General features: G+C 44.5%; 1 protein-coding gene across 3 annotated transcripts in view; it reads right to left on the bottom strand.

The window, feature by feature from the left end:
* Positions 1 to 443: 443 nt before the first annotated feature.
* The window catches only part of LOC137543700 (double-headed protease inhibitor, submandibular gland-like), a 59,758-nt gene continuing 48,734 nt past the window's right edge, over positions 444 to 11,467 (bottom strand). For all 3 annotated transcript variants that reach the window (XM_068264821.1, XM_068264823.1, XM_068264822.1), the window contains one exon: positions 444 to 624. In XM_068264821.1, the coding sequence (XP_068120922.1) occupies positions 579 to 624 (46 nt within the window). In that variant the 3' untranslated portion in view covers positions 444 to 578. The remainder of the gene's footprint in view (positions 625 to 11,467) is intronic.

Below are 11,467 nucleotides of genomic sequence, written 5' to 3'. Positions count from 1 at the left end.
GTTATTGAAGAAAATCAATAAAAAATCTTGTTAAAAAAGAATTAGGTCACTTCAACCTCATTTACTAACAAACTGGATGCCCAGTAATCCAAATTCAATATTCTTGAGGTGTACCTACTAGTGTTTTTGCACTAATTGTTACAGCACCATTCTTTTTTATTTTTTGCATTGCTGTTCCAGCATTGGGACCCTCTGACCATATTCAAAAATAGCATAGGAGCACTCAGAAGGTGGGACAGAGGACCAGGAGGGGGGCAGTAGGGGGGACAATGGAGGCACAGGGGGACAATGGTTTCCTGGAGGGGGGACAGTAATGACACTGGTGGAACAGATGGGGGCACAGTGGGACAGAGGGGGATACTTTGAGTACAGTGTTTGGACTAACAAACAAATTCAGGTTAAGAAAGAACCCACAGTCCCCATCTTCAACAGTCAACGACCAGTATATTATTTATTAGCTTACATGTGGAGAAATATACTTGAGCATTAGACAAACAAAATGCACAAACTGACTCTCCATATTTCATTGCAAATGACTCAAGATATAGGATGTTCTCTTTCCAAACCTATGCTTAGCTTCAATCCCAACATTTAGTTCTTGCCATGATGTACAATTCTTTGTTCCTACAGAAAAAAACAAAGACAAGAATATTTTAAACTTGTAATACAGATTGTGCGCATATTTTCAAAGGGAATGATTGGTTTCCAGGAGGTGTATTTTTTGTGTAGTCCAGGTAACACTGTTCAGTGCAAACACAAGGGCTCAACACGGAATGCTTTTAGTTTATATTTTAATGGTGCTGTTAAAAATTGAACTATTATGCCTTAAAGAGGAACTGTAAGCTCAAAATAATTTATTGCCAGCAGGTAGCCTATACCCAATTTATAGATGAAAACCCAGTATTTTCTGCTAGAAATCCAGCATTTTGCTGGAATCACACCTTTAAGTAGGAAGCCACGCCCCCTCATGAGGCTGCTCCGCGGCTGTATATTCATTAAGCTTGTGCGCACTGCCTTCTGGGTAGTGACATCATGGGTTGCTAAGGGGGGAAAAAACAGCAGTCCTCACTGTTATCAAGGTGGGACATGTGCACGAGGCAGAAGAAGTTTATCTTGCAGCCTCCGATGGGATGATTGATCATCCCTCTCTGCCCTGTGAAGCTGCCGCTGCCACTATCAGGTCAGCGACATGTGTTTAACTCTCCTCATCCCAGCTGGAATCCCTCTTGTCAGCTCTTCCTACAGCCTCCGATGATCTTATAGCTCTGCCTGCATGTCATGTGCATTCACCCGACATGCAGGCAGAGCTATAAGATCATCGGAGGCTGTAGGAAGAGCTGACAAGAGGGATTCCAGCTGGGATGAGGAGAGTTAAACACATGTCGCTGACCTGATAGTGGCAGCGGCAGCTTCACAGGGCAGAGAGGGATGATCAATCATCCCATCGGAGGCTGCAAGATAAACTTCTTCTGCCTCGTGCACATGTCCCACCTTGATAACAGTGAGGACTGCTGTTTTTTCCCCCCTTAGCAACCCATGATGTCACTACCCAGAAGGCAGTGCGCACAAGCTTAATGAATATACAGCCGCGGAGCAGCCTCATGAGGGGGCGTGGCTTCCTACTTAAAGGTGTGATTCCAGCAAAATGCTGGATTTCTAGCAGAAAATACTGGGTTTTCATCTATAAATTGGGTATAGGCTACCTGCTGGCAATAAATTATTTTGAGCTTACAGTTCCTCTTTAAAGGTAACCAGAAGCAAAAGGAGTACATTGACTGCTATATTTATTCCCTCATAAACAATGCCAGTTATCCTCAGCATTTTATTTTGTTATTTTTGAGTCACGCACCTATAACAAGCATGCAGCCAGTGGCATCAGACCAGAGTCGAAAAATCTTATCTGTATGCTCATTCTGGGCCAGTGACTTCAAGTATCAAGGGCAGCGCATCACCACAAAGGTCAGACAACTGGCATTATTTATTAGAGAGTAAAGACAGCAGCGTTCGTATTCCTGTCACTCCAAGTCCCCTTTACAATGTATTCCTTACACTTTATATGTTCTATTCAAGTAAAGAACTTTTTTAAAGAATTGTTTAACACTATAAAAATATGTTAAAGCGGAATATAACCCTGCATTTCAACTTTGCTCTAAAACATTATTTACAGCATATTATATGCAAAAAGCATTTTTTTTTTACTAGACCAGCATTGGAAGGGTTAAACACAGAGGTTTTAAGTTCCGTGGAGAGATATGCAGAAGTTCAGGTAGTTACATTCTATTTAGTTATATGTATATATTTAGAAATGTTGCACACTCTTTGGCTGTCCTCCAACTCCTTCTCAGTGAGAGAGATGAGTCACATTCAACACTTAGATACATTTATGTAAACAAAATGTATGTCTCTCAAGTTCGGATGGTCTGCAGAAATCTCCAAGAACTTTAACCTCCTTGCCGGTCTAAAAAATCCGGCAAGGAGGCAGCGCCGCACATTTTTTTTTTTTTTTTTTAAATCATGTAGCGAGCCAAGGGCTCGCTACATGATAGCCGCTAAGCGGCGGCATCCCCCCACCCACTCCGATCGCCTTCGGCGATCAGAGTATGCAGGGAATCCCGTTGAGAACGGGATTTCCTGCAGGGCTTCCCCGGTCGCCATGGCGACCGGGCGGGATGACGTCACCGACGTCATGGACGTCGGGACGTCATAGGGAATCCCGATCCGCCCCTCAACGCTGCCTGGCACTGATTGGCCAGGCAGCGCAGGGCTCTGGGGCGGGGGGGAGCGACTCGGCGCGGCGGATTGCGGCGGATCGGCGGCGAGCGGCGGCGATCAGAAGTTACAAGCAGCTAGCAAAGTGCTAGCTGCTTGTAACAAAAAAAAATTATGCAAATCGGCCCAGCGGGGCCTGAGATATCCTCCTGCGCAGGTTACCCCGAGCTGAGCTCGGGATAACCGGCAAGGAGGTTAAAGCCCCGTGTAACCCTTCCAATGCTGATCTAGTAAAAAAAAATGCTGGTTGCATATAATATACTGTAAATAATGTTTTAGAGCAAAGTTGAAATGCAGGGTTATATTCCGCTTTAAGTAAATTTATAATATATAAAAAAATAATTTCATGGAACTGTGCCTAACTCTTCAGGTTAATAACTTGTTATTTTTATTTCATAAATTTCTTGGTGACTATTCAAACAATTACTTATAGGAGCATATTTATAAAGATGGCAGACAAAGTAAATGATCACAGAACAGCCAAGTTAAACAAGGCTCTGGTCCTTATGGGGCCAGAGCAGCGTGGTCCGTAATCAGTTAAAGTGTAGCTGAGATGGGGCCCCTTTAAAAATGTACACATACCTGGGGCTTCCTCCAGACCCTCCTGACCTGATTACTCCCTCGTCGTCCTCAGTCGCCTTCTCCTTCGCCCACAACTGGCCCCGGAAAAAACTCAATTCGGTGCAAGCACAATCCGGCAAGGCGCGCTGTTCTGCGCCTGCGTAGTAGTACTGCAGGCAATGTGAATGTGGCGGGAGCACAAACGCAGATGTGCAGATGGCCCTAGGCTGGAGGTCTTTCCAGGGCCAATTGCAGATGAATGGGGAGTCGGAAGAGGACAGTGTGAGGCCGAGCAGGATGGAGAAGGCTGGAGGAAGCCCCAGGTATGTATATTTTGTCTTTATATACCCATCTCAGGTTCCTTTTAAATGGTCATTGCTTTTATAAGGTTTCTTTAATAAATATCCTGTGGTTAAGTAGGATTTTTAAATTGGCTCACCCTGCAGGAGGGTTAACAAATAACACGCTAAGGATGTTTTGCAGAAGCTACTGTCAAGCAACACTGACAACATGCCCCTCAACCCTACTTCCAGTGCTGGACAACCTGGACTTTGTACTGGGATGTGATAAGCGTGCATATAGTCAGTGGAGAGTACTGGGATTGGTCAGGGTGCAAGCTATGACTTGTGGAAGAGTATGGAGGCCCTTGGAAGAGGTGGCCACCCTGCTGCAAAAAGAGGCAATAATCAGTGGAGTTTGATACTATTTAGATCATTCCTATCGACTAAGGGAGATAAGTGAAATATGTCTAGAGAAAACATCCCCTTTGAGGAATTGTGTGATGGAAAAGGAAGTTTCAAGGGGGCATTACCACAAATATATAGCATAATAAACTCTAGGCTGGATTATACTTTGCATATAAGAAATAAATGGCAGAACTATCTAAAATAAAATGTCACAGATTTTCAGTGGTGAAAGATCGTGACCCTTACATAGAAATCCTCCATCTCTACCAGAATACAGGAATCAGAATTCAAAACATTAAGTAAATGGTTTTATACTCCAAGTAGAGGAGTGCTGGAGGTACCAAAAGGTGGAGGAACCCCTTATGCATGTTATCAGGGACTGCCAAAATATTGGTGACTTTATAAGGTTAAAGGTTAATGTCCATGTTTCCCTATGACTCAATTGGGCGATATTACAGTTTAGGTGCTGACCAGGAAGCTGTTATGGGGTAATGGCCATTTTATAAATGGAGGATGGAGAATTCCATTGATCGCAGTGGAGAAATGGGACGCAGGAGAGGAGAGAGAGATTGAGGAGTAGACTACATGGGAGGTAAGTATGACCTGTGTATCGTTATTTTGACTTTTTATTTTCAGTACAGGTTCTTTTTAACCACTTAAGGACTGCAGTCATAAAACCCCTTAAGGACCAGAGCCTTTTTTTCCATTCAGACCACTGCAGCTTTAACGGTTTATTGCTCGGTCATACAACCTACCATCTAAATGAATTTTACCTCCTTTTCTTGTCACTAATACAGCTTTCTTTTGGTGCTATTTGATTGCTGCTGCGATTTTTACTTTTTATTACATTAATCAAAAAAGACATGAATTTTGTCAAAAAAATGACTTTTTTTACTTTCTGTGCTGACATTTTTCAAATAAAGTAAAATTTCCCATACATTTGAGCGCGAAAGTTATTCTGCTACATGTCTTTGATTAAAAAAAAAAAACATTCAGTGTATATTTATTGGTTTGGGTAAAAGTTATAGCGTTTACAAACTATGGTGCAAAAAGTGAATTTTCCCATTTTGAAGCATCTCCGACTTTTCTGACCACCTGTCATGTTTCATGAGGTGCTAAAATTCCAGGATAGTATAAATACCCCCTAAATGACCCCATTTTGGAAAGAAGACACCCCAAAGTATTCACTGAGAGGCATGGTGAGTTCATAGAAGATTTTATTTTTTGTCACAAGTTAGCTGAAAATGACACTTTGTGACAAAAAAAAAATGGAAAAAAAAGTTTCCATTACTTCTAACTTGCGACAAAAATAATGAAATCTGCCACGGACTCACTATGCTCCTCTCTGAATACCTTGAAGTGTCTACTTTCCAAAATGGGGTCATTTGTGGGGTGTGTTTACTGTCCTGGCATTTTGGGGGGTGCTAAATTGTAAGCACCCCTGTAAAGCCTAAAGGTGCTCATTGGACTTAGGGCCCCTTAGCGCAGTTAGGCTGCAAAAAAGTGCCACACGTGGTATTGCCGTACTCAAGAGAAGTAGTATAATGTGTTTTGGGGTGTATTTTTACACATACCCATGCTGGGTGGGAGAAATATCTCTGTAAATGACAATTTTTTGTTTTTTTTTTACACACAATTTTCCATTTACAGAGATATTTCTACCACTCAGCATGGGTATGTGTAAAAATACACCCCAAAACACATTATACTACTTCTCCCGAGTACGGCAATACCACATGTGTGGCACTTTTTTGCACCCTAACTGCGCTAAGGGGCCCAAAGTCCAATGAGTACCTTTAGGATTTCACAGGTCATTTTGCGACATTTGGTTTCAAGACTCCTCCTCATGGTTTAGGGCCCCAAAAATGCCAGGGCAGTATAGGAACCCCACAAATGACCCCATTTTAGAAAGAAGACACCCTAAGGTATTCCGTTAGGAGTATGGTGAGTTCATAGAAGATTTTATTTTTTGTCACAAGTAAGCGGAAATTGATTTTTTTTTTTTTTTCACAAAGTGTCATTTTCCGCTAACTTGTGACAAAAAATAAATTCTATGAACTCACCATACTCCTAACGGAATACCTTGTGGTGTCTTCTTTCTAAAATGGGGTCATTTGTGGGGGTTCCTATACTGCCCTGGCATTCTAGGGGCCCTAAACCATGAGGAGTAGTCTTGAAACCAAATGTCACAAAATGACCTGTGAAATCCTAAAGGTACTCATTGGACTTTAGGCCCCTTAGCGCAGTTAGGGTTCAAAAAAGTGCCACACATGTGGTACCGCTGTACTCAGGAGAAGTAGTATAATGTGTTTTGTGGTGTATTTTTACACATACCCATGCTGCGTGGGAGAAATATCTCTGTAAATGACATTTTTTTTTTTTACACACAATTGTCCATTTACAGAGAGATTTCTCCCACCCAGCATGGGTATGTGTAAAAATACACCCCAAAACACATTATACTACTTCTTCTGAGTACGGTAATACCACATGTGTGACACTTTTTTGCAACTTAGGTGCGCTAAGGGGCCTAACGTCCTATTCACAGGTCATTTTGAGGCATTTGGATTCTAGACTACTCCTCACGGTTTAGGGCCCCTAAAATGCCAGGGCAGTATAGGAACCCCACAAGTGACCCCATTTTAGAAAGAAGACACCCCAAGGTATTCTGTTAGAAGTATGGTGAGTTCATAGAATATTTTTTTTGTCACAAGTTAGCGGAAATTGACACTTTGTGAAAAAAAAACCAATACAAATCAATTTCCGCTAACTTGTGACAAAAAATAAAATCTTCTATGAACTCGTCATACACCTAACAGTATACCGTGGGGTGTCTTCTTTCTAAAATGGGGTCACTTGTGGGGTTCCTATACTGCCCTGGCATTTTAGGGGCCCTAAACCCGTAAAGAGTAGTCTTGAACCCAAATGTCGCAAAATGACCTGTGAAATCCTAAAGGTACTCATTGGACTTTGGGCCCCTTAGCCCAGTTAGGCTGCAAAAAAGTGCCACACATGTGGTACTGCCGTGCTCAGAAGAAGTAGTATAATGTGTTTTGCGGTGTATTTTTACATATACCTATGCTGGGTGGGAGAAATATCTCTGTAAATGACAATTTTTTTATTTTTTTTACACACAATTGTCCATTTACAGAGAGATTTCTCCCACCCAGCATGGGTATGTGTAAAAATACACCCCAAAACACATTATACTACTTCTCCTGAGTAAGGCGATACAACATGTGTGACACTTTTTTGCAGCCTAGGTGCGCTAAGGGGCCCAAAGTCCTATTCACAGGTCATTTTTAGGCATTTGTTTTCTAGACTACTCCTCACGGTTTAGGGCCCCTATAATGCCAGGGCAGTATAGGAACGCCACAAGTGACCCCATTTCAGAAAGAAGACACCCCAAGGTATTCCGTTAGGTGTATGGTGAGTTCATAGAAAATCTTATTTTTTTTCATTTCCGCTAACTTTTGACAAAAATAAAATCTTCTATGAACGCTTCATACACCTAACAGAATACCTTGGGATGTCTTTTATTCTAAAAAGGGATCACTTGTGGAGTTCCTATACTGCCCTGGCATTTTACGGGCCCAAAACTGTGAGTAGTCTGGAAACCAAATGTCTCAAAATGACTGTTCAGGGGTATAAGCATCTGCAAATTTTGATGGCAGGTGGTCTATGAGGGGGCGAATTTTGTGGAACCGGTCATAAGCAGGGTGGCCTCTTACATGACAGGTTGTATTGGGCCTGATCTGATGGATAGGAGTGCTAGGGGGGTGACAGGAGGTGATTGATGGGTGTCTCAGGGGGTGGTTAGAGGGGAAAATAGATGCAATCAATGCACTGTGGAGGTGATCGGAAGGGGGTCTGAGGGGGATCTGAGGGTTTGGCCGAGTGATCAGGAGCCCACACGGGGCACATTAGGGCCTGATTTGATGGGTAAGTGTGTTAGGGGGTGACAGGTGGTGACAGGAGGTGATTGATGGGTGTCTCAAGGTGTGATTAGTGGGGGGAATAGATGCAAGCAATGCACTGGCAAGGTGATCAGGGCTGGGGTCTGCGGGCGTTCTGAGGGTGTGGGCGGGTGATTGGGTGCCCTAGGGGCAGATAGGGGTCTAATCTGATGGGTAGCAGTGACAGGTGGTGACAGGGGTTGATTGATGGGTAATTAGTGAATGTTTAGAGGAGAGAACAGATGTAAACAGTGCACTTGGGAGGTGATCTGACGTCGGGTCTGCAGGCGATTTAATGGTGTGGGTGGGTGATCAGATTGCCCGCAAGGGGCAGGTTAGGGGCTGATTGATGGGTGGCAGTGACAGGGGGTGATTGATGGGTGGCAGTGACGGGGGGTGATTGATGGGTGATTGACAGGTGATCAGTGGGTTATTACAGGGAAGAACAGATGTAAATAATGCACTGGCGAATTGATAAGGGGGGGGGGGTCTGACGGCAATCTGAGCGTGTGGGCAGATGATTGGGTGCCCGCAAGGGGCAGATTAGGGTCTAATCTGATGGGTAACAGTGACAGGTGGTGATAGGGGGTGATTGATGGGTAATTAGTGGGTGTTTAGAGGAGAGAACAGATGTAAACAGTGCACTTGGGAGGTGATCTAATGGTGTAAGTGGGTGATCAGATTGCCCGCAAGGGGCAGGTTAGGGTCTGATTGATGGGTGGCAGTGCCAGGGGGTGATTGATGGGTGGCAGTGACAGAGGGTGATTGATAGGTGATTGACAGGTGATCAGTGGGTTATTACAGGGAAGAACAGATGTAAATAATGCACTGGCGAATTGATAAGGGGGGATCTGAGGGAAATCTGAGCGTGTGGGCGGGTGATTGGGTGCCCGCAAGGGGCAGATTAGGGTCTAATCTGATGGGTAACAGTGACAGGTGGTGATAGGGGGTGATTGATGGGTAATTAGTGGGTGTTTAGAGGAGAGAACAGATGTAAACAGTGCACTTGGGAGGTGATCTGACGTCGGGTCTGCAGGCGATCTAATGGTGTGGGTGGGTGATCAGATTGCCCGCAAGGGGCAGGTTAGGGGCTGATTGATGGGTGGCAGTGACAGGGGGTGATTGATGGGTGATTGACAGGTGATTGACAGGTGATCAGGGGGGATAGATGCATACAGTACACAGGGTGGGGGGGGTCTGGGGGGGGTCTGTGGAGAATCTGAGGGGTGGGGGGGGGGTGATCAGGAGTCCCCAGGGGGCAGTTTAGGGACTAAAAAAAATAGCGTTGACAGATAGTGACAGGGAGTGATTGATGGGTGATTAGGGGGGTGATTGGGTGCAAACAGTGGTCTGGGGGGTGGGCAGGGGGGGTCTGAGGGGTGCTGTGGGCGATCAGGGGGCAGGGGGGGCAGATCAGTGTGTTTGGGTGCAGACTAGGGTGGCTGCAGCCTGCCCTGGTGGTCCCTCGGACACTGGGACCACCAGGACAGGAGGCAGCCTGTATAATACACTTTGTAAACATTACAAAGCGTATTATACGCTTCCTATGCGGCCATCGTCGGGTTAACAACCCGCCGGCGCTTCCGATTGGCCGGTGGGTTGACGTCGCGGGTGGGCGGAGCCTATTGCCGGCGGATGTGCGCGCATCCCAGCGTGCGATCCCCGGCAAAACAGTGCCCCAGGACCCGACGCCATTCTGCGTTACGTGGTCCTGGGGCTGCCACTTTGCCGCCGCCAATATGCAGTAGGCGGTCGGCAAGTGGTTAAAGGACACCCGAGGTGAAAAAAACCGATTGAAATAAAAAACCTTATCTATCATCTTTCTCCTAAAGATATTTTTTTAAGATATTCCACAGTTTTATTTTATATTTAAATTTACTTTTTAAGTTTTTACAGTTTTATTGTATTCGCTCAATGACACATTCATTGACGTATGCCAGAGCTAAAATCTATGAACTATTGAACCTTTTTATCTCTTCCCTGCTCTCAGAAGCCATTTTCTGCCAGGAAAGTGTTTTATAGTTGTAATTTCCTATCAGTGAGGGTCACACTGTAGTCTACATACCTGATGTTTAACTCTTTAAGGCAGAGAAAGAAAAAAAGGAACACAGCATAGTTATTTGTGTGCTAGGCATCATGTCACATGTTACCTCGGGTATCATTTAAAAGTAAATAATTATGGCAGCCTCCATCTCCCTCTCACTACAGTTGTCCTTTAAGGGCATATTCACAGTGGGACGTTGCGTTTTAATGCAATGTTAAAGTCGCAACGCATCTACTGTATGTTTAGAGGTAATGCACTGTCTGCAAGCAGTGAGTTACCACAACGCAACATTTTTCAATGCGACATTAACGTTGCACTGTGAACGACCCATAGGATTAGCATTGCAGTGCTGTAAGATGCGTTATAAGGCCTCTTGCACACTGCACGCGTTTCAGATTCAGATTCCGCTTTTTAATCAGTTTTTACATCCGATTCAGATTCTGATTTGCAGTTTGCTCCCTGCACACTGCAAATCGGAATCTGAATCTGATGTAAAAACTGATTAAAAAGCGGAATCTGAATCGGAATCGCGTGCAGTGTGCAAGAGGCCTAAGACTTTATAACACAGCTCCGCAACGTGGCACTGTGAATGCGAGCTCAAGGTTAAAGAATATATAAAGAACTCACAGGGACAAGACCCCCAGAGAAAGATAGTTGCTATCTTTTACATTCAAAAGTATGGAGTATAAAAGCTTATGGGAAGTCCTTGATAAGGTACTTGATAAATGCAGTTACAATGTTAATAGGCAGGTACTGGAAGGCCACACAGACTCCATCTGTTGCAGAGTGCCTTGGAGAGGTAAATATTCAGTGGATGGAGAAATTGACAAGAATCTCAGCATATACAAATATGAGGGAAGTGGCTAGAGTTCACAAATTTGGAAGAATATATGAATATGACAGCAGGGTAGGTTAGAGTATCAGCATAACACGAAGGAGACAGAAGTTGGCACTGCAAGCAATTCGGTTTAATCCACCACTAAAGTGCAACAGCAAAATTCTTATAGTGCAAGCTTGTGCAACAGTTCAAAAAGTAGGTGCACATACCGGTCCCGTTGGCCTGTTAGTGGATGGTGGGTGCAGGGCTTCTACAGAGGCTTGAGTTGGTTAGATTATTAAAGGTCCGGGCTACGAAAAGGGGCATCCCGCCTTGATGGGTGAATAGCTGGTCATGGATGGCTTCGGCTGGTTCCCTTTCCCTACATTCTTCCTCTCCGGTAGCCCCCCCCCCCCCACTTCCCCCCAGTACACTTAGCCATGACGTTACCATACAGCCCCTGCCGAGAGTCACTGGTCTCGGGGGGTGGAGGGGCTTCTCCTTTATTTTCACCTTAAGAACATCGCAAATATCAAACACCTCATCCCCCAGAAGATCTACCAACTTTAGTCCATGCCTTCATTACATCCTGACTGGACAACTGCAATGCTCTCTACACTGGCCTTACAAAAAA

The sequence above is a fragment of the Hyperolius riggenbachi genome, unplaced genomic scaffold, assembly GCF_040937935.1.
Source record: "Hyperolius riggenbachi isolate aHypRig1 unplaced genomic scaffold, aHypRig1.pri scaffold_170, whole genome shotgun sequence".
Lineage (NCBI taxonomy): Eukaryota > Metazoa > Chordata > Amphibia > Anura > Hyperoliidae > Hyperolius > Hyperolius riggenbachi.
Note: the sequence above shows the minus strand (reverse complement) of the source record. Positions and strands in the feature narration are given on the sequence as shown.